Below are 24,641 nucleotides of genomic sequence, written 5' to 3' on the forward strand. Positions count from 1 at the left end.
TCTTGGTTTATGAATGCCCAGCTTACAAGCAAATTAACCCATATTCAGGAATGAGGAGCAAGGGACTCTGAGTTTGAAGTCATACTCACTACGCTCAGGGGAAGCAACTGTTCTTGCCCCTTAATTCAGAATTTTACAGGTTAACAGTCCTAACGGGGTTATCTTAGACAGGTATAGAGAGTTAACATGCTTCTAGTAGCTAGAAATTTCTACCTCCGGCCTTTATCCCCCTTCACACACGCATGCACGCACGCACGCACATGATGAGGCGTAAGAATGTATTCTAGGCTCCCTCACTGTATCCAAGAAAACATTTTCCCAGAGAAAAAACATTTTAAATGATGGTTAAGTGGCTAGATATAGCTCTTCCATTTATTCATTTGACATATTCTTTCTGAAAGGATTATTTCACATTTTCCCCTCTCCTCAACCTCCAACTTCCCTCTCCAGTTCTCACTTGTAGCCGACAATCTCATTTCTTATGTCACTGAGAAAAGAGAAGCAATTAAATGAGAACCATCTTATTTTCCCACTACCCAGTTGACCAACTTCCTCTATCTATATCTATATTCTCTACTTTTCTCTTATTAACAATGGATGAACTTCCTTTCTTCCTATCTAAAACCAAACCCTCCTTGGGCTTCCCTGTGGCGCAGTGGTTAAGAATCTACCTGCCAATGCAGGAACACAGGTTCGAGCCCTGGTCCAGGAAGATTCCACATGCCACGAGCAACTAAGCCCGTGTGCCACAACTACTGAGCCTGCGCTCTACAACCCGCAAGCCACAACTATTGAAGCCTGTGCACCTAGAGCCTGTGCTCCACAATGAAGAGTAGCCCCCACTCGCCACAACTATAGAAAGCCCACACGCAGCAACGAAGACCCAACGCAGCCAAAAATAAAATAAATAAATTTATAATAAATAAGTAAATAAATAAAACCAAATCCTCCACCTGTGAACTGGTGATCCTATTCCTTCTGGCCTCCTCAAAGACATTGCTCATTCAATCCTCTTTCTTACATCATCAACTTGTTTATCCATAGACTTATTCCCATAAGCATTCAAATATGCAGATCCTCATATTTTAAAAATCTTCACTAGACATCTCCGTCCAGCTACCATACCATTTCTCTGCCCTCCTTTAGAGTAAAACTCCTCAAAAAGGTTGTCTATACTCTGTCTTTCCACATCTTTCCCTCAATGTGCTTCGATCAGTCTCTTGTCCCTATACGCCACTGAAATTACTGTTGCCAAAGTCTCCAAAGTCTCAATTTTGGCAAATTAATCATCAATCTTCAATCTAAATTTTCTCAACCTTGAAATAGCATTTGACATAGTTTTTACTCCCTCCTTAAGCAATTACATGGTCATCTAGCGTCCCTGAACACTCCCTTGATTTTCCTCCTTTTCAGCTATATTTGCTAGTTCCTCTTCCCCATCCCAACCTTGATGTATTAGAGTGCTCTAGGTCCTGGTATTCTTTATGTTAATTCCCTCCCTAGGTATCTTAGTTATCTATTTCTGTGTAACAAACTGTCCAAAAACTGAATAGCTTAAAACAACACACATTTATTATCTCACATAGTGCCTGAGAGTCAGGAATCCAGGAGTGGCTTAACTGGATAGTTCTGGCACAGAGTCTCTCATGAGATTGCAGCCAAGCTGTCGACTGAGGTTGCAATATCTAAAAGAGCTTAAATATCTGCTTCCAAGCTTACTCATTTGACTGTTGGCAGCAATATTCAGTTCATCACAAAGGCTTCCTTAAGGTTGGTCATGACATGGCTTACCCCAGAGCAAGTGATCCAAGAGGGAGAAAGTCTACAATGGAAGCTGCTAACTGGGTAGCTTTTGGGGAGATCATACCCCAAGACCAAAGGCCACTGCTAATTCCCTGAAATCTTGGAATGAGACCCTCATCTCCAGGTTGGCTACTCTACCTGAGAATCTACCTGCTATGACTAGGCTTACTACAAGGCCAATGTGGTGAAAGCTGGCTTGGCAGATGACTTTGAAAAGAAGTTTAATGCCCTGAAGATTCTCATGCCAGAGCATAAATATACTGTCCAGGTGGATGCTGAAGAAAAAGATGCAAATGCTGTGCTGAGTTTTTGTCTCTCTCAAAGGCCAGGATTAAGGAATATGAGAAAGCTGGTGACATACACAATTCCATTTGATCAGTAACCATTAAGGCCTTGAATGAAGTCTTCCTAGAAACCAAATTAGACAAGAAGTATCCCAACTGGCCTCACCAGCCAACTGAGAATTTATCAATTTGAGTATGGGAGAAAGCGGTGGCCCTCATATTACAAACTCTGGACATTAAAAACAGTTATATTAAAAGATAGAAAAAGGGGAGGGGTGAAGGAGGAGAGAAATAGGTGAGGGAGATTAAGAGGCACAAACTTTCAGTTGAAAATTAAAATGAGGGAATTCCCTGGTGGTGCAGTGGTTAAGAATCCGCCTGCCAATGCAGGGGACACGGATTCGATCCCTGGTCCAGGAAGATACCACATACCGCAGAGCAACTAAGCCCGAGTGCCACAACTACTAAGCCTGCACTCTAGAGCCCGTGAGCCACAACTACTGAGCCTACGTGCCACAACTACTGAAGCCTGTGCTCCGCAACAAGAGAAGCCACCACAATGAGAAGCCCGCACACCACAACGAAGAGTAGCCCCCACTCGATGCAACTAGAGAAAGCCCATGTGCAGCAACGAAGACCCAACGCAACCAAAAAAATTAATAAATTTGAAAAAAAAATCCATGATTCTATTAAAAAAAAAGGAAATTAAATGAGTCATAGGTATGAAATGTACAGCATGGGGAATATAATCAGTAATTACATAATATCTTTGTATGGTGACAAATGACAACTAAACTCATCATGGTGATCATTTAAAAATGTATAGGGACTTCCCTGGTGGTCCAGTGGTAAAGAATCCGCCTTCCATCCACTAAGATCAGGAACAAAACAAGGTTGCCCACTCTCACCACTATTATTCAACATTGTTTTGGAAGTTTTAGCCACAGCAATCAGAGAAGAAAAAGAAATAAAAGGAATCCAAATTGGAGGAGAAGAAGTAAAGCTGTCACTGTTTGCAGATGACATGATACTATACATAGAGAATCCTAAAGATGCTACCAGAAAACTACTAGAGCTAATCAATGAATTTGGTAAAGTAGCAGAACACAAAATTAATGCACAGAAATCTCTTGCATTCCTATACACTAATGATGAAAAATCTGAAAGTGAAATTAAGGAAACACTCTCATTTACCATTGCAACAAAAAGAATAAAATACCTAGAAATAAACCTACCTAAGGAGACAAAAGACCTGTATGCAGAAAACTATAAGACACTGATGAAAGAAATTAAAGATGATACAAATAGATGGAGAGATATACCATGTTCTTGGATTGGAAGAATCAACATTGTGAAAATGACTATACTACCCAAAGCAATCTACAGATTCAATGCAATCCCTATCAAACTACCAATGGCATTTTTCACAGAACTAGAACAAAACATTTCACAATTTGTATGGAAACACAAGAGGCCCCGAAAAGGCAAAGCAATCTTGAGAAAGAAAAACGGAGCTGGAGGAATCAGGCTCCCTGACTTCAGACTATGCTACAAAGCTACAGTAATCAAGACAGTATGGTACTGGCACAAAAACAGAAATATAGATCAATGGAACAGGATAGAAAGCCCAGAGATGAACCCATGCACCTATGGTAAACTAATCTATTACAAAGAAGGCAAGGATATACAATGGAGAAAAGACAGTCTCTTCAATAAGTGGTGCTGGGAAAACTGGACAGCTACATGTAAAAGAATGAAATTAGAACACTCCCTAACACCATACACAAAAATAAACTCAAAATGGATTAAAGACCTAAATGTAAGGCCAGACACTATCAAACTCTCAGAGGAAAACATAGGCAGAACACTCTATGACATATACCACAGCAAGATCCTTTTTGACCCACCTCCTAGAGAAATGGAAATAAAAACAAAAATAAACAAATGGGACCTAATGAAAATTAAAAGCTTTTGCACAGCAAAGGAAACCATAAACAAGACGAAAAGACAATCCTCAGAATGGGAGAAAATATTTGCAAATGAAGCAACTAACAAAGGATTAATCTCCAAAATTTACAAGCAGCTCATGCAGCTCAATATCAAAAAAACAAACAACCCAATCCAAAATTGGGCAGAAGACCTAAACAGACATTTCTCCAAAGAAGATATACAGATTGCCAACAAACACATGAAAGAATGCTCAACATCATTAATCATTAGAGAAATGCAAATCAAAACTACAATGAGATATCATCTCACACCGGTCAGAGTGGCCATCATCAAAAAAATCTACAAACAAAAAATGCTGGAGAGGGTGTGGAGAAAAGGGAACACTCTTGCACTGTTGGTGGGAATGTAAGTTGATACAGCCACTATGGAGAACAGTATGGAGGTTCCTTAAAAAACTAAAAATAGAACTACCATACGACCCAGCAATCCCACTACTGGGCATATACCCTGAGAAAACCATAATTCAAAAAGAGTCATGTACCACAATGTTCATTGCAGCTCTATTTACGATAGCCAGGACATGGAAGCAACCGAAGTATCCATCAACAGATGAATGGATAAAGAAGATGTGGCACATATATACAATGGAATATTACTCAGCCATAAAAAGAAACGAAATTGAGTTATTTGTAGTGAGGTGGATGGACCTAGAGTCTGTCATACAGAGTGAAGTAAGTCAGAAAGAGAAAAACAAATACTGTATGCTAACACATATATATGGAATCTAAACAAACAAACAAAAAAAGGTAATAAAGAACCTAGGGGCAGGACGGGAATAAAGACACAGAGCTACTAGAGAATGGACTTGAGGACATGGGGAGGGGGAAGGGTAAGCTGGGACAAAGTGAGAGAGTGGCATGGACATATATACACTACCAAACGTAAAACAGATAGCTAGTTAGAAGCAGCCGCATAGCACAGGGAGATCAGCTTGGTGCTTTGTGACCACCTAGAGGGTTGGGATAGCGAGGGTGAGAGGAAAGGAGACACAAGAGAGAAGAGATATGGGGATATATGTATATGTATAGCTGATACACTTTGTTATAAAGCAGAAACTAACACACCATTGTAAAGCAATTATACTCCAATAGAGATGTTAAAAAAAAAAAAAAAAGAAAGAAAGAATCCGCCTTCCAATGCAGGGGACGTGGGTTCCATCCCTGGTCAGAGAACTAAGATCCCACATGCCGCAGGGCAACTAAGTCCTTACACCACAACTATTGAGCTCACACACCTCAACAAGAGAGCCGACGTGCGGCAAACTACAGAGCCCATATGCCCTGGAGCCCATGTACCACAACTAGATAGAGAAAACCTGCACGCCACAACTAGAGAGAAGCCCTCATGCCACAACGAAGAGCCTGTGCCACAACAAAAGATCTCACACGCCTCAACGAAGACCCCATGTGCTGCAACTAAGACCCGATGCAGCCAAAAAAAAAAATAAATAATAAAATAAATAAATATTTTTAAAAATAAAATAAAAATGTATAGAAATATCGAGCCACTGTGTTATGTATCAGGAACTAACATAGTGTTGTAGGTCAATTATACTTCAAAAACAAAGAAACAAACTTATAGAAAAAGAGATCAGATTTGTGGTTACCAGAGGGGGAGGGGAAACTGGATGAAGATGGTCAAAAGCTACAAATTTCCAGTTATAAGATAAATAAGTAAGGATGTAATGTACAACAAATGATAAATATAATTAACACTGCTGTACGTTATATATGAAAGTTGTTAAGAGAGTAACTCCTAAGAGTTTGCATCACAAGGAAAAAAATTTTTTTCTATTTCGTTGATGTTGTATCTCTATGAGATAATGGATGTTCACTAAACTTACTGTGGTCGTCATTTCATGATGTATAAAAGTCAAATCATTCTGCTGTACACCTTAAACTTACACAGCGCTGTATGTCAATTATATCTCAATAAAAGTGGGGGGCTTCCCTGGTGGCGCAGTGGTTGAGAATTTGCCTGCCAATGCAGGGGACACGGGTTCGAGCCCTGGTCTGGGAAGATCCCACATGCCGCGGAGCAACTGGGCCCGTGAGCCACAACTACTGAGCCTGCACGTCTGGAGCCTGTGCTCCACAACAAGAGAGGCCACAAGAGTGAGAGGCCCACGCACCGCAATGAAGAGTGGCCCCCGCTTGCCGCAACTAGAGAAAGCCCTCTCACAGAAACGAAGACCCAACACACCCATAGATAAATAAATAAATAAATAAATAAATAAATAAAAGTGGGAAAAAAAGATAGATAGAAAATCCAAACTCCTAACCATTTCTATAAAAAGTCCTACATAATCAGACCCCTAATTTCTTACAGCTTATCTCTATTACTCTCCTCTTTGCTCATTCTGCTTTAGCAACACCGGCCATCTTTCTGCAACTCACAAATGCCAAGCTCATTTCCAAATTAGGGTTATCATACGGCTTGCTTGATTCATTTAGATCTCTTATTCAAATTTCACTTCCTCAGAGTGCCTTCCCTACACACACTATCTAAAATAGCCATACACATGACCATCACTCTTTATCCTTTTACTCAGCTTTATTTTTCTACATACACTTACCATTTAAGTGAAATCATATTTTTCAAAATTTAGCTTTATGGAGGTATAGTTGGTATAAAATAAACTGCACATTTTCAAAGTATACAACTTGATATGTTCTGACCTATGAATACACCCATGAAATCATCACCACAATCAAGATAGTGAACATATCCACCATTCCCAAATGTTTACCAATTTTACTATTCATCCCAAAGAACCAACTTTGTTTCCGTGACTTTCAATATTTTCTGCTCTCTGTTTCATTTGTTTCCTCTCAGATCTTTATTATTCCTTTTATTCTGCTTACTTTGAGTTTATCTTCTTTTTCTAGCTTCTTAAGGTAGAAACTGAGGTCAGTGATTTGAGACCTTTCTTCTTTTTCAATACAGGCATTTAACACCATAAATTTCCCCCAAGTACTGCTTTAGCAACATCCCACATATTTTGATAGGTTGTGTTTTCGTTTCATTCAGTTCAAAATACTTCCTAATTTCCCTTCTGATTTCTTCTTTGATCATGAGTTATTGAGGAATATGTTACTTAGTTTCCAAATATTTGGGGATTTTCCAGGTATCTTTCTGGTATTAATTTTTCATCTAAGTCCACTGAGGTTAGAGAATATACTGTGTATGACATCAATCCTTTTAAATTTATTGAGCCTTGCTTTATGGCTCAGAATATGGTTTATCTTGCAAATGTATACTTGAAAAGATTATGTGTTTTGCTGTTATTGGATGCAATGTTCTGTAAATGTAAATGAGGTCAAGTTGGTTGGTGTGTTGTTCAAGTCTTCTATATCTTTGTTGACTTTCTGTCTGCTTGTTCTATCAGTCATTGACAGAGGGATACTGAAATCTCAGACTATTTGGGGATTTGTCTATTTCTCCTTGCAGTTCTATCAGTCTTCATGTATTTTGAAACTCTGTAATTAGGTGCATAAACATTAGGATTGTTATGTCTTCTTGACGAATTGACCCCTTAATCATGATAAAGTGAACTTCTTTATCCCTGGCAACATTCTTTGCTCTGAAATCTGTTTCTTTTTTACTAACTTATTGTCTGTTTCTCTTAGAAATACAAGTATAATAACGCCAAGGACTGTGTCTTGTTTTATATCCCTAGCACCTAGCAGAGTAGCTGGCATTTGGTGTGTACTTAACAAATCTTTGTTAAAGGAAATAGAGAAGGGAAGGAGGGGTTGGAATACATATGCAGATACAGACCTAAGCACTAGGAATAAGTGATGAAAGGGTGCCAGAACACGTTCTGAGGAGCATACATCACAGTGGGTAAAACAAGTACAGAGGCAATTTCAAGAGTATGATATGAGCCATGAAAAGGATAAGCACAAGAGGCTTTGGAAGATATAGGAGAAACACCTAACTTAGTCTAAGGTGATGAGGGATGGCTTTCTGGGGGAGGCAAAACCAAAGCTAATTCTGAATAGTAGAGTCAACCACAAAAAGAAGGAAGAATGGCCCTCCATAAGAAGATAACAACATGAGCAAAGATATAGGTAAGGGAATATGGTGCTGGAGCATAATAAAAGCATGTCAGAACTCTCTCAGAGGGTTCCTAGTCTGTCTAGAAAACATACTGACCAAGGCCCACAGCACATACCACTGGCTAGTGGGCTATGCTTGCATATGCCCACACACATCCATTCCCAATAATTGAATTGTGTGCTCATTAAGAGTCTCTTAAATTGTTCCTAACCTGTTTCTGCTAGTAGTTCTTGTTATTATGGTTCAATTAGATAGTAATACAAAGATAATGAAATATGAATGCAAAAGAGTTGTTATCTCCATGAGAATCAAGTTGAACGTTTTAAAAAGACTAGATAGAAGAACCAAAAAAAATTGTTCTCAAAGTAGGTATGAGGGAGACAACTGTAAAAATTAGGGGTAAAAATGCCAAATTAGAAGACTTCTATTCTAAATGATAAAGCCAATAAAAGTGGGGAGGGGGAAGTGGAAAGACATGTGGTTGAGGTGATGAGCGGGGCCCACAGGGCTTTGTAGGCATCCTAAGGTGTTTGGATTTTATCCTGAGATCAGTGTTGAGCAGGACAGCGACAAAATCAGATTCACATTTCAGAAAGATGGCTCTGACTGCAGAATAAGAAGTAAAGGAGCAAGACTGAATGCAGAAAGACTTGTCAGGAAGCTGTTGAGAGATGATGGTGACCTAAGAGTGATTTTACTATTCTTAAGAACTAATTTTATGGGTTAAATGGCTTTTGTGGGCTTTCTAAGAAACCAACATTGCTGGCTCAGTTTTCATGGGAAAGTATGTTCCAAAGAACCAATTACATGCCAATTAGCATATAACCTATTCATGAACTGGGAACTGTTTACAATTTATTTGCCAATAAAAATGATAACTTCTACAGAAGTCTCATCTGCTTCCCCAAATTACAATCTTAATCTGGATCATTTCCACTGCAATTGTGAAACCTCCTTCTTAAGCAGAGGGCATCTAAAAAAGGGCTGTTTCTAAATATGGTTTTCAAAAATAGATCTCTTTAAATGTTTGTACAAAACAGAGTTAGGCTTTGGCATTTGTGACTATAAACTACTCTTAGTACCCAAAAAAGAAAACAAGAACACTTACTTCATGAAATACTGCTCCAGAATACGGAGACACTCCCAAGTCCAACAGTGAGAGGCCTTCAACCACTGAAAAGTAAGACATCCAAGTTCACTCTTACTTTAGAGACATATGCAGATTGGCCATAAACCAAAGTGTTAGATACTCCCAGGAACAAGAAGGGCTTCACAGTTTGTCTAACCCCCTTTACCTCATTCCCAGTGAGTGAATTTAAGTCTTGATTTCAGATGATGGTCAACTTTTTTCTATACAGAGCATCTCTTTTCATTGTGGGGCAGCACTCATTATGAGAAAATTTTATATTAAACTATAAACTTCCTTCGATCTCCTTGTAACTTCCAGCCACTCTAAAAAGTGTTTTGTTTGGGAACTCCCTGGCGGTCCAATAGTTAGGACTTGGCGTTTTCATTGCCAGGGTCCCAGGTTCAATCCCTGGTCGGGGAACTAAGATCCTGGAAGCCGCATGGTGCAGCCAAAAAAATAAATTTTTTAAAAAGTGTTTCATTTATGTATATTCTGCCCCATTCCAAAAAACAATAAGATAACAGGACTTCCCTGGTGGCCAATGCAGGGGACGCAGGTTAGATCCCTGGTCCAGGAAGATCCCACATGACTCGGAGCAACTAAGCCCGTGCGCCACAACTACTGAAGCCTACACACTCTAGGGTCCATGTGCCGCAACTACTGAGCCCGCATGCTGCAACTACTGAAGCCCGCGCGCCTAGAGCCCGTGCTCCGCAGCAAGAGAAGCCACTGCAATGAGAAGCCTGCACACCACAACGAAGAGTAGTCCCTGCTCGCCTCAACTAGAGAAAGCCTGCACGCAGCAATGAAGACCCAATGCAGCCAAAAAATAAATAAATAAAAACAATAAGATAACAAATTAGAAGATGTGAGAAATGTCCACAGAGAAGGAAAATGGGCAGCCACTCTCATATGCTGATTATTTGAATGACATTTGTAGTAATTTTTCTACAGGCAACAGGTACTTTTTTTTTCTTTTTATTATTTTTAGCTGCGTTGGGTCTTCATTGCTGCACGCGGGTTTTCTCTAGTTGCGGCAAGCGGGGGCTACTCTTTGTTGCGGTGTGCAGGCTTCTCATTGTGGTGGCTTCTCTTGTTGTGGAGCATGGGCTCTAGGTGCATGGGCTTCATTAGTTGTGTCATGCAGGCTCAGTAGTTGTGGCTCACAGGCTCTAGAGCACAGGCTCAGTAGTTGTGGCTCACGGGTTTAGTTGCTCTGCAGCATGTGGGATCTTCCCGGACCAGGGCTCGAACCCGTGTCCCCTGCATTGGCAGGCAGATTCTTAACCACTGCGCCACCAGGGAAGCCCCAACAGGTACTTTTTTAATGTGTGCCTTTTGCCCCAGAAACGATTGCTCTTAGGGCAATTTATCCTATGGAAATAATTGGACAGGTGCCCAAAGAAATATGTTCACTATCATGCTCAGAGTACTAAAAAATTTTAAAAACCCCAACGTTCATTAATGGAGATTTATGTAAATGAATTGTGATGTATATATGTATATGTGGATAGATATATAGATAGAGAGAAGCACTTTATAGTTAAAAATCATACTATGCTATAAATAATTGAATAAATAAACAAGTGAAAGAGAAAAGAAAACTCTTCCTTAAAGAGAACTATAAGTACCAAATGTAGAAGGAAAGATGGAAATAGATAATTACCATTTGGCAGACCCCACAGTAATAATCTTGAAAGGCAAGTATCAATAATGGATACTAAAATTAGTGGGTAAAAATGATTGGAAACAGTATTTGCAAGGGGAAAAATAATGATTTTATGTGGCTAAACCTGGCATCACTATCTTACTCAAGTGACCTACATTAACATCACCAGTAATATGTTGACCAGTTAACATTATCAACATCAAGTACCTCCTGACATGATTCACCGAGATGGGGATAAAAAAAACCTCTGTGGTCCTTATGCCAAAAATGTGGTATCCTTCCCAAAAAAGCGTAACTTCAATCTCATCATGAGGAAACATCAAGCAAACCCAAACTGAAAGACAAAGTAACTGGCCAGTACTCTTTAAAAATGTTAAGTCTGAGGAAGCATCCCAGATGGGAAGAGACTAAGAATACATAACAATTAAATGCAATATGGGGTCATGATTGGATCTTGGACCAGAAAAAGGACATTAGTGGAACAACTGGTAAAAATCCTGTAGGTTTGTAGATTAGTTAGTAGTATTGTATCAGTGTTAATTTTCTGGTTTAGGTCATTGTACTATGGTTATGTAGGATATTAACAGTAAAAGAAGCTGGGTGAAGGGTAAACAAACTATGCACTATTTTTGCAACTTTTTTGAAAATCAAAAATTATTTTAAAATTAAGAGTTAAAATAAAGAAGTATATTACAGATATATTACAGCTGATCCTTAACACGGGTTTGAACTGCATGGGTCCAATTATACGTGGATTTTTTTCAATAATAAATACTACAGTACTACACAATTCGCAGTTGGTTGAATCTGTGGATGCGGAACCTCAGATATGGAGGAACCAAAGGTACGGAGGAATAGCGTATATAGAGGGCTGACAATAAATGATACTTGGATTTTCAACTGCACAGAAGGTCGGTCAGTGCCCCTAACTCCTGGATTGTTCAAGGGTCAACCTTATATCTACTGAAGGAAAGATGTCAATGAAATATTCTAAAATGAAAAACAGGTCATAACACAGCATGTAAAATATGATCAAATTTTATTTTAAATATTAATCAGCATTCCTTTAATTATTTGAGAGAGAATGAATATGTATTCAATGAGAAATGCCTCAAAATAAGCACAAAACATAAACATTAAATAAAACAAATAAAAATAAACAAACAAATAAAAAGTTAACAGTGACCATCTCTGAGTGATAAAATTATAGAAGATGTTTGGTTTCTTTTATCTTTTCTTCAGTTTCTGAGTCTTTAGCAATGAGCATGTATTACTTTATAATTATTAATAAGAAACAAGAAAACTAATTTTAAAAGTGAAAAAGAATATGAAAAACATAAAACAGAGCCACAAAAACCTATAAAGTGTAAGCTTATAAATGCATGAAGTATATGTGAGAAAACTGATATACATAAGAAACTGTTCCCTCCAGGAAACAGAAATGGGTGGTATAGGAAAACGGTGGAAAGATGCCTTTTAGTCATACAGACTTCTGCACCTTTGATTTTTGAACCATAAGACTGAATTACCTATTCAAAAATAAGTAAATAAAACAAAATCAAACTTACAAAGCCTGTTTTTAAAAAAACTACTTATTTGTAATGAGTGAGCCATAAGTATGGCTTTAAATTTTAGAGACCCACCCTAAAAGGAAACCTATCATTTACATAATTCACGATGTCTATAAAATAAAACAAAGCCCGATGCTCAAGACAACTGTAACTGGTCCTTATCCTAGGACCAGAGAGAAACTTCCCTCATGGAGCTGCATAAGGAGGCTGCTGTGTAACACAACTATTAAACCCTTCACTAACAGCTTTACTGGAGACCCAAGGAGATGATATCTAACAACTAATGTTTTAGAATAGTTGACCATAAAAGCTAACTAATCATGGCCAATTATTCTAAAACATCAGTGTTGTCGCTTTTTTTTCATAAAGTCTCTCAACTCTTAACTCATAAATCAGATAAGCAAGAATTTCTTATTTAGTTACCTTGATGTACTTTTCCTATGGCTGATAATAAAAGCATAATCTAGTAGAAGACAAACACTGTCTTTGAGCTTCCCATACCAAGAAGGGTAAGCGTTCAGCTTGTTCAAAACAAGTGGTATCCTTATATTTCTAGCCTACAGGACCCAAGAAACAGTGTCATCCCAGTAGCAATAAACACACCTAGCATACAGATCTTGGTTTCTAAGTGATATTATCCAATAAAAGGAACAAGGGTTCCTTGGAGAAGTGGTCAATTCTAGGGCTGGACCAAGAAAAATACAAGATACGCCTGGAGCATCTTGTGGTTACAGAAAGTAATACAGTGCTTAAAAAAAAAAAAAGGAGGAGGGAGGTATGTCAAAAGGACAAAGGAGACAACCTGAAAGAGGTCCCAATGGCCAAAGTAGTATGGATTATAATCCAGAGAATAAAACAAATACCCATGAGTTCACACTGATATAAATATAATTGAATAAATAAATATGGGAATTCCCTGGCAGTCCAGTGGTTAGGACTCAGCACTATCACTGTCGTGGCCCGGGTTCAATCCCTGCTTGGGAACTAAGATCCCACCAGCCGTGTGGCATGGCCAAAAAAAAAAAAAAAAAGGGCAGAAGAACTAAATAGACGTTTTTCCGAAGAGGAAATGCAGATGGGCAACAGGCATATGAAAAGATGTTCAACATGGCTAATCATCAGGGAAATGTAAATCAAAACCACAATGAGATATCACCTCACACCTATCAGAATGGCTATCATCAAAAAGAAAACAAAAAACAAACGTTGATGAGGATGTGGAGAAAAGGGAACCCTCCTACACTGTTGGTGGAAATATAAATTGGTGCAGCCACTTTGGAATACAATATGGAGGTTTCTCAAAAAACTAAAAACAGAACTACCATATGACCCAGCAATTCTACTCCTGGGTATATATTTAAAAAAAAAAAAAAACTAATTGGAAAAGATACATGCACCCAATGTTCATAGGAGCATTATTTACAATTGCCAAGATATGGAAGCAACCTCAGTGTCCATCAACAGATGAATGGATAAAGAAGATGTGGCATATGTATATATACAATGGAATACTACTCAGCCATAAAAAATAATGAAATTTTGCCATTTGCAGCAACATGGATGGACTTGGATGGCATTATGCTAAGTGAAATAAGTCAGAGAAAGACAAATATGATATCACTTATATGTGGAATCTAAAAAATACAACAAACTAGTGAATATAACAAAAAAGAAGCAGACTCAGAGATACAGAGAACAAACTAGTGGTTAACAGTGGGGAGAGGGAAGGGGGGAGGGGCAATATAGGAGTAGGGCATTAAGAGGTATAAACTATTATGTATAAAATAAGCTACAACAATATATTCTACAACACAGGGAATATAGCCAATATTTTATAACAACTATAAATAAAGCATAACCTTTAAAAACTGTGAATCACTATATTATACACCTATAAATTATATAATATTATACATCAACTATGCTTCAATAAAGTAAATAAATAAAAATAAAACAAAAAAAGAAGGAATGAGGGAAATAGAAAAGTCGCCATTAGAACACCACAGTAATGATTACTGCAAGGGAAGACCAAACTATAAATGCAAAAAGTAGTGGGCAAAAAGTTAAAGAGAAACAGGATGTTTACAGAGCCCCAAAGTATATCCCCCAAATGTTTACTACTTAAAAAGGGAAAACAGGGACTTCCCTGGCCATCCAGTGGCTAGGACTTGGTGCTTTCACTGCCAGGGCCTGGGTTCAATCTCTGATCAGGGAACTAAGATCCCACAAGCTGTACAACGTGGCCAAAAAATAAAAATAAAAAGGGAAAATAGTAATTTTGCAGTGGAGAAACCAGGCAGATATGTGTTATACTGTACCATGAATATACAATCAGGAAAATCCAAACTATGGGAAACTCTACAGGTCAAATGGTCTAGGTTCTTAAACAGATAAATACTAAAGAAAAGGATGAGATGGATGGGGAATTTTAAAATTAAGGGAGACTTAAAAGACATACATAAACTTTTTTTGAAGACCTTGACTAAGCTATAGTGTCTAGGGATGCTCATTTGGGTAATAAGACAAAAAGAAAGCAAAGATGTCATTATTATAAAAAACAGAATAATGGTTACTTATGAGGGGGATGACAGGCTGTGATTGAGACGGGGTATATGGAAAGGCTTCTAGGCAAAGTGGCAAAGTTCTGATTCTTGACTTGGATGATGGTTACAAAAGTGTTTGCCTTATAATGCACTGTGCAATACACTGCTGTACGTAGTTTACTAATTCTGTATTTATTTAGCAATAAGTTGTTTTTTGTTTTTTGTTTTTAAGTAGTGCTATCAGAAGTGTTCCTCCTGACCCTGACTCTCACAGCTGCATTGGAAATGGGTTTCTAAACAATCACTAACAGTTTGAGCTCTATTCTGACTCAGGAAGATAAGCCCATAATAATTTCCAATCTTTAGGTCAAAGGCTGAGGAAACACCAAAATATGACAGAAAGGTTCCAAAATTATTCTTTTTTTTTTTAATTGTCAATTTTTGCTTATACTCTTTTTTTTTTTTTTTTGTAATTTATGGCTGTGTTGGGTCTTCGTTTCTGTGCTAGGGCTTTCTCTAGTTGCAGCAAGTGGGGGCCACTCTTCATCGCGGTACACGGGCCTCTCACCATCGCGGCCTCTCTTGTTGCGGAGCACAGGCTCCAGACGCGCAGGCTCAGTAGTTGTGGCTCACGGGCCTAGTCGCTCCGTGGCATGTGGGATCTTCCCAGACCAGGGCTCGAACCCGTGTCCCCTGCATTGGCAGGCAGACTCTCAACCACTGCGCCACCAGGGAAGCCCCCCAAAATTATTCTCGACAAGATAGTATATGGTGAACTCTGGTGGAACAGCCATGCCTAAAGATTGCTAGCTAGTCACATAATATTATTATCTATGTGACTTTCGGCAAGTAACAATCTCTGAACTTTAATTTTCTCATCTATAAAGTGGGGCTAACAATAGTATTTACATCATAAGCCATTGTAGAGGACTTCCCTGGTGGCACAGTGGTTAAGAATCCACCTGCCAATGCAGGAGACACAGGTTTGAGCCCTGGTCCCGGAAGATTCCACATGCTGCGGAGCAACTAAGCCCGTGCGCCACAACTACTGAGCCTGTGCTCTAGAGCCCGCGAGCCGCAATTACTGAGCCCGCGTGCTGCAACTACTGAAGTCTGCGCACCCTAGAGCCCGTGCGCTGCAACAAAGAGTAGCCCCTGCTCACCGCATCTACAGAAAGCCCGTGCGCAGCAATGAAGACCCAATGCAGCCAAAACTAAAATAAATAAATAAATTTATTTTTTTTAAAAAAGCCATTGTAGAAATTAAATGTTTTTTAACATACCTAAACTGCTTAGAACAGTACCTGGCATGTGGAAAGCATTACATCAGTGTTAGTTATTATTATTTTTATTGGACTGAGAAGCACATTTTGTCAAGCATTTTATCAAGCAACAAATTTGTATAAATTTTAGTTGCACTATCAAATAAACGGATGGATCTTCTGGAATCCAGAAGAAAGCTGGAAACAAGTGGCTTCAACAAACAATTCAGTTTGTTCAACAAATAATTACATGAGAATATTATATGCAAAGATATCAAGTCTAAGCTCTTACCATCACACATATAAATTACAACTATCTTTATTACCATCTGTCAACTGGGAAACCTGGGAAAATTACTTAACTTCTCCAAACCTCAGTTTCTTCATCGGTAAAATGGGGAAAATAACATCATCTAACACACAGAAAAACTGGAGGATAAAATGAGGCTTACCATAGTCTCTGATATATAGTAAGTATTTTTAGGAAACTTAGCTCTAATTATTCATAAAACATCCATTCATTACGCCATTCCAAAATATCTATGGGACAACATCAAAACTCTAGCATTTAAAGTTTGAGGACATGAGGGGGACTTCTGGGGTGCTGGTAATGTTCTGTTTCTTAATCTGGGTCCTGGCTATATGGGCATATACAGTTTGTAAAAATTCCTTGAGCTCTACACTTATTACATGCCCATACTTCAGGAAGAAAGTTTTCAAAATAAATCTTCAAACTCTGGCCCTAACCTAACCCCCATCCCATTGCTCCCCTACTTCGGACATTTCACATCCTTCAACATTTCTTGGTCCTGTTTATCTTCTACCTGGAACTCCCCTTTTTCTAATCTCCCTTTCTAAACTCTGCATCCTTCAAGAGTTAGCTCGAATTCCACAGCTGGAAGCTGGAAAAGGAGGGGACCCTTCTTCAGGGTCAGAACTCCAAAGGAGGAACTGGACGTACAAAGGAAGTACATTTTTCACAAATGATTACAATTATCTATCTCTCCCATTAGCCTGTGGATCCTTTGGCCCAAATTCTGTCTCTTTGTAGGCGCCAGCGTAAAACAATGTTTGATGAAGAACTTCAAGAACTAAAAAGACACAGTAGGAAAAGATGCACTCCAAGTCCCAGACTGAGAAGAAGCGTCTAAGCACGCTCACTCACACACTCTCCTCGCTTAGGCAGGACTGGTCCCCTCACTCGGGCCCCCGTCACACACCATCCCACACCCCAGAGGAGCATCACATTGCGATCTCGCGCCAAATCCCACTCCACCCAGCACGCCCTTTCCTCATCCCGACCCTTCCTCAGACCACGCTACTCAGCTCAGGACCTGAGTGGGACACACCCCCTCAGATCGCCACCCCGCAGGTGACCGGCCCCTAGTGCCCCAACCTCACCACACAGTCCCACGCCCACCCCCTCAGCAGCCAGCTCTCAGGCCCCGCCCTCCCTCCCTCTCTGAGGACGCGAGAGCGGGTCAGTTCCCCCAGAATCTTGAGCTTGCGGCCACTGCCCCCGCCTCCCATTCACAGAGGCCAGGAGCGCACAGGCGGGGCCTAGCCGCCTACTCGAGCCGGTGGCCTCACCTCTCTTCCAAGAGCTCAGTGGGGACACCACCTCCACCCGCTCCGAGATAAACTCGGCCAGACTGGAGCGGAACAAGGCCGCCCGCACGGTCACGGCCACCACCAGCACCAGGGCCAAGGGAGCCGCCATGATAGCTAGGGCGGGCGCGCAGGCGGGGAGGGAAAAGCGAGGTGGAAGAGCCTCTCGACCTGTGCACCGCCCCGTGTAGTTCCGTGTCCTGGCGCGCCTAGCTGCTGCCGCCGGAGTTGCGAGACTGGGGACTACCACTCCCAGGAGGCCTTGCGGCGAAATAGGGCGGGACGACGGGAAGCCGGGCGGCTCGAGCTCTTAGCAAAGTGCTGGGCGAAGTCTCCTAAGGTAGCAGGTGAATTGCAAAAGCGCCCAGGAGTCGAAGTGCTGCTGAAAGTAGATAGGTGAAGGAAGTAATCGTTCTAGGATTGTGAGCGAGTTTTAAAGAGATGTTAATTTCACCCCTGTGTGTATGTTTTTAATGTTTGTTTCCCTTTTTATGTTTTTAAGAGTATTAAATATGTTCATTTATTTATTCTACAATTGTTGATAGACTACAAACTATATGCCAGGCACTGTATTGGGTTCTGAGGATACAGTTACAGATTTATTAGCTCTGCGGCCTTGAACAAGTTGCTTAACCTTTCTCTGCCTCAGGTCCCTCATCTGAAGAACGTGCTGGTTGTTGGCTTGCTGTGGGCTAGCTAGAAACGATTGAGGAATGCTTAGAAATGTTGCTAGTTGCTTTTAAACACAGCCATTATCAAAAATTAAATTATATAAGCTTACAATTAAACAAGTTATGTAAAAAACAAGATAATAAATACTCAAAACATCACTTCCTAATTATTTTACTACACTCTCATTTTATCTGTGGTCTTGAGTTTATTTACCACTGCTATTATCACTATGGCAAATACTGTATAATGGTATTATATGTATTCAGCGACTTCAGGTTGATAGTTTGAAATCCCAACCTATGGGGGTCTTTACACCATAGAAATGGGCAAACAGTACAAATTGGGTTTCTGGAGTTTGGAGTGCCATTGATAAGCATAAGTAGCACACCACTTTGTTAATTAATGTATGAAAAGTGCTTATGGTGAGTGCTTAAATGTTAGCTATAGTAATTAAAATATTAAATAAATATATAAGGAATTTAAGACCTGTGAAAGAAATGAAACAGGTTGCATAATCAAGAACGACTTGGTGGGGCTTCCCTGGTAGCGCAGTGGTTGAGACTCTGCCTGCCAATGCAGGGGACACGGGTTCGAGCCCTGGTCTGGGAAGATCCCACATGCCACGGAGCAACTAGGCCCGTAAGCCACAACTACTGAGCCTGCGCGTCTGGAGCCTGTGCTCCGCAACAAGAGAGGCCGCGACAGTGAGAGGCCCGCACACCACGATGAAGAATGGCCCCCACTTGCCGCAACTGGAGAAAGCCCTGGCACAGAAACGAAGACCCAACACAGCCAAAAATAAATAATAAATAAATTAAAAAAAAAAAAAAAGAAAACTCCATTAAAAAAATTGCACATAAAAAAAAAAAAAAAAAAAAGAACGACTTGGTGAAAGAACTCCAAGATGACACAAACAGATGGAGAGACATACCATGCTCCTGGATTGGAAGAATCAATATTGTGAAAATGACTATACTACCCAAAACAATCTACAGGTTCAATGCAATCCCTATCAAATTACCAATGGCATTTTTCACAGAATTAGAACAAAAAATTATACAATTTGTATGGAAACATAAAAGACCCCAAATAGCCAAAGCAATCTTGAGAAAGAAAAACGGAGCTGGAGGAATCAGGCTCCCTGACTTCAGACTATACTACAAAGCTACAGTAATCAAGACAGTATGGTACTGGCACAAAAACAGAAATACAGATCAATGGTACAGGATAGAAAGCCCAGAGATAAACCCATGCACTTAAGGTCACCTAATCTATGACAAAGGAGGCAAGAACATACAATGGAGACAAGACAGCCTCTTCAATAAATGGTGCTGGGAAAACTGGACAACTACATGTAAAAGAATGAAATTAGAATGCTACCTAACACCATACACAAAAATGAACTCAAAATGGATTAAAGACCTAAATATGAGACTGGACACTATAAAACTCTCGGAGGAAAACATAGGAAAAACACTCTTTGATATAAATCACAGCAAGCTCTTTTATGACCCACCTCCTAGAGTGATGAAAATAAAAACAAAAATAAGTGAATGTGACCTAATTAAACTTAAAAACCTTTGCACAGCAATGGAAACCACAAACAAGACAAAAGACAGGGCTTCCCTGGTGGCGCAGTGGTTAAGAATCCTCCTGCCAATGCAGGGGCACGGGTTTAAGCCCTGGTCTGGGAAGAGCCCAAATGCCATGGAGCAACTAAGCTGGAGCACCACAACTACTGAACCTGCGCTCTAGAGCCCACGAGCCACAACTACGGAAGCCCATGCACCTAGAGCCCGTGCTCCGCAACAAGAGAAGACACCACAAGAAGAAGCCTGTGCACCGCAATGAAGAGTAGCCCCCACTGGCCTCAACTAGAGAAAGCCCATGCGCAGCAATGAAGACCCAATGCAGCCCAAAATTAATTAATTAATTAATTAATTTTAAAAAATCACTTGGGAAATGTATTTTTTAAATGTAAATATCCTAGTTCTGCCCTAGAGACTGTGGTCTGGGGTGGAGCCCAGGAACCTGCATTCTTTTTTTTTTTTTTTTTTTTTTGAACCTGCATTCTTAATCTCTCCAGATTATCCTGATGCTGGTGGTTCAGGAGCCATACACTGAAAAACATTACCCTGAAGGCCTAGGTATCCAGTAGTTTATGCAAAAAAAGATGAAAATAGTAATAATAGCTAGCAAATATTCAGTGCGTATTGTGTGCTAAGTATTATTTTAAGTGCTTTACATGCTCTTTACAATACAAATTATATATATATATGTATATAATTATACATATACAAACACACATGCTCACACACACACACACATACTACAGGTACTATAATTTCCCCATCACCACACGCAGATGAGGAAACTAAGACACAAGGAGATTTAGTCATTTGTCTGGGGTCACACAGCTAATAAGTGGCAGAACCAGGATCCAGATGTTGTGGTTAAGCTTCTATGCATGAGAAAATGAGAGGAATTTGGGTTGGGTTGAATTGAGTTAGGTTGGGTTGTTTTGTTGTTGTAGCTGAGAAGGAAGGGTAGAGAATTGAAGTGAGGGAAATAATAAAGGAGCAAACAAGGTGATTTCTCTCCTGACATCCCAGATGATGTATGGGTTACCTAGAGAAGAAGGAATTGAGGCTCTGAGTAACCAGCTTTAAGCCACACACCTGGGTAGGTTTTTTTTAGCATTTATTGAACACCCACCATTGCCAGATCCTGCACTAGGCTATGGAGTTACAATTTATCAAGTACATTTTTTTCTACTCCAAATAGCCAACTGATTTTGGCCATCTTTACCATAAAGGAAATTAACTAGGAGGCTATGAGGGAGCTCAACCGGGTGAAAGAGAAGCCTGGGGAACCAGACTTCAGGAGGATTCAAGGGTGGATTCAAGAAATATTTTGGAGGGAGCATTGATCCATTGTTTCCCAAATTCCCCTATTTCTTACCCCCGGCACTCAGACCCTGGCTCCTGTAAAGGTCTGAGACTTTCATTAATAAAAAATTGAGACAGAAACTTAGAGCAACAATCTCAGATTGAGGAGTATACAAAATCTTCAAACAGGGCTTTTTTCCTCCCTGGCTGCCTGATGAACAGCCACCATTTTCTTTTTAATGTTTTTTTAAATTAATTAATTTATTTATTTATCTATTTTTGGCTGTGTTTGTCTTCGTTGCTGTGCGCGGGCTTTCTCTAGTTGCGGCGAGTGGGGGCTTCTCTTTGTTGTGGTGCGTGGGCTTTTCATTGCGGTGGCTTCTCTTGTTGCGGAGCACGAGCTCTAGGCACGCGGGCTTCAGTAGTTGTGGTTCACGGGCTCAGTAGTTGTGGCACACGCGCTTAGTTGCTCCTTGGCTTGTGGGATCTTCCCGGACCAGGCTCAAACCCATGTCCCCTGCATTGGCAGGTGGATTCTTAACCACTGAGCCACCCAGGAAGTCCGGAGCAGCCACCATTATGTGACACAGTAACCAGCCAGGCAAGGAAATTCATGACATACCAACTGTTTCTGCAGAAACAAATGGTCATAGTGGTCCTTTATCCTAGGAAGGCAACAGTACCTCAGAGAGAACTTGAGAAAAACTAACCAAGATGTAACCAAGAGAACACACCAGATGTCTTTGTCTTCAGATTTGAAGCCACTTTGGTGGTGGCAAAACAACAGACTTTTGTAAATTTTACAATTTCTTGGGTTATGCAAAGAGAAATCAACCCGAACAGAGATTCGTAAGATATGGCCTGGATGAGAAGGAAAGAACTCAAGAAAATCAGCAAAAGAAATATAAGAACAGAGTGAAAAAAGTCAGGGTTGCTATAAAAGTGAAAGGAAGGATTAAAGATACAGCACTGACTTGATCTGTGTTTGTGCAGATTTTTCACCAGAAGACAATAAATTATATAAAAACTTAAAAACAATAACAACTCAACAAGCGGGGGTGAGTTGAAGACAGCGACATGTAGGGATAAATGAAGGCATCCTTGAGATTGAAAAAGTAAGAAAGATCTGGTCTAGTTCATCGTACAGAGTGGGAAATTAAGGCCCAGGCAGGAGCAGTGCCTGGCCCAGGACCGCACACCAAGTCAGTGGTGGCACCAGGCCCAGAAATTGTGGTTCTAGGCATTTGTCTCCTATGCTGGCTGCCTCTTACTCCTGGGCTGGGTCCCTGGTGAGGCCCCTTGGGAGACCCGCACCAGTTCCCCCCTCAACCCTTGGACCCAAGTATTGTAAGGGCCCAAAAGGAACCAGAGATCTGGTCTTACATAATGCCCTGGGGACACGTTTCCGGGAGCTAGTACCTCAAGCCCTCTCAATTTCCTTCATATCGCCTACCACAACGGCCCACTATTGCAAAAGCCATCCTGTTAGGAAAACCAAGATGCAAACTAGGCCTCCAAAGGCTAAAGATTGGCTCTCCCTCCCCCAGCCTCTTCTCTCTGAACCTCTATCACTCTTCAGGAGCCACACCCTCCATAATTATGCATCCAGACCCCTCATGCCCTCCCCCCAAGTACACACTGCTCTGGGAAAGGAGACAGGTATAGTGGGCTTTGCTTACTGCTTTCTGGTATCCATTTCCTCTTTCCCTTTTCCTAACAGGACCCTGAATTCTCAGCCAGGTGATTTGAGTGAGATTGACCTCACTCTCTCACTCATTTCCAGGAATGAGCCCTAAATGGCCTAAATTGACCAATACGTTCCAAATCCCTAGCCACAGTGATTGGTTCAGGCATGAGCATATGACCCAGATCAGGTCAATCAGAGCCAACAAGACTCAGTTCTGGAATTTTGGACTGAGCCATTTGAGCAATAGGCCTTTTCTTTTCTGCGGGTTTGAGCTTGGAAGCACCCGGACCCAGGAGCAGCTGGTAACTTATACATATAAGACAAAGTAAGGCAAGGCCAAGGCTAAGGCCTGACTGATTCTACCAGTAAAGATACAACGAGCCAGTTTTTGATTTAAATGGTTTATTATTTACAGAAACAGAAAGAAGAACAAGCCAGCTTCCTGTGATCCTTGTTCCACACACCAAAAAGGATGACACTGAAACAAAAGGGGCTGAACAATTGTAACATGGATTGTAGGATACCCTATTGCTGAGGAGCCAATCCTAGAGTGCAGTTAACAGGTTTTATATTCTGCAGCTCCATTCTGAGTAGGGAGGGCAGAAAGCCCCATAGCTCATCAGAACCTGGGAAGCAATAATAAAACCGTCTCAGGGCAGCCTCCCAGGGGAGATAGGGAGGCAAGTGGAAGGTGGCCTCACTGCCTTACAAGTCTTCCATTCTCTCATGTTCTGGGAGGATCACAAGGCATTCTGCCAAGACTTAGATAAGCTTTTCATACCTTTGCCAGTGTGGCCTATATGAATGAATGCATGCAAGGTCATCATGGTGCCATGGCAGAGGCATTCCCTTACTGTATCACTGTGGTCACAAAGAGAGGGCCTGTCAAAAATTAAGCCAAGGGCTTCCCTGGTGGCGCAGTGGTTGAGAGTCTGCCTGCTAATGCAGGGGACACGGGTTCGAGCCCTGGTCTGGGAGGATCCCACGTGCCGCGGAGCACCTGGGCCCGTGAGCCACAACTGCTGAGCCTGCGCGTCTGGAGCCTGTGCCCCGCAACGGGAGGGGCCGCGATAGTGAAAGGCCCGCGCACCGCGATGAAGAGCGGTCACCGCACCGCGATGAAGGGTGGCCCCCACTTGCCGCAACTGGAGAAAGCCCTCGCACGAACCGAGGACCCAACACAGCCAAAAATAAATAAATAAATAAATAAAGTAGCTATTAAAAAAAAAAAAAAAAAAATTTAAAAAAAAATAATAATAAAAAAAAAAAAAAAAAAATTAAGCCAACTCCTAGGAAGTGTTTTGGAGAAATTAGAAAAGACTAGATCTTAGTTCCATTATTTGGGCCACTGGATCAAGCCTTGCCTGCAGCAATTGTTGATGGACATTTTGACCAAATTCCTTTTCTAATTTAATCCAGTTTGAGTTGGATCATTAGTTACTTGCAACCAAAA

The 24,641-nt window shown here is 40.7% G+C and overlaps 1 protein-coding gene and 1 pseudogene across 2 annotated transcripts in view; one reads left to right on the top strand and one right to left on the bottom strand.

The window, feature by feature from the left end:
• The window catches only part of PIGU (phosphatidylinositol glycan anchor biosynthesis class U), a 109,919-nt gene extending 91,824 nt beyond the window's left edge, over positions 1–18,095 (bottom strand). The window contains exons 1-2 of one of the 2 annotated variants that reach the window (XM_057529194.1): positions 17,924–18,095; positions 9,268–9,332 (exon numbers count right to left, since the gene is read on the bottom strand). In XM_057529194.1, the coding sequence (XP_057385177.1) occupies positions 9,268–9,332; positions 17,924–18,053 (195 nt within the window). In that variant the 5' untranslated portion in view covers positions 18,054–18,095. The remainder of the gene's footprint in view (positions 1–9,267; positions 9,333–17,923) is intronic. The other variant, XM_007193254.3, reaches the window with a different exon arrangement.
• Positions 1,783–2,280, top strand: LOC103005513 (ATP synthase subunit d, mitochondrial-like; annotated as a pseudogene).
• Positions 18,096–24,641: the final 6,546 nt, after the last annotated feature.

Source organism: Balaenoptera acutorostrata, chromosome 15 (genome assembly GCF_949987535.1).
Source record: "Balaenoptera acutorostrata chromosome 15, mBalAcu1.1, whole genome shotgun sequence".
Lineage (NCBI taxonomy): Eukaryota > Metazoa > Chordata > Mammalia > Artiodactyla > Balaenopteridae > Balaenoptera > Balaenoptera acutorostrata.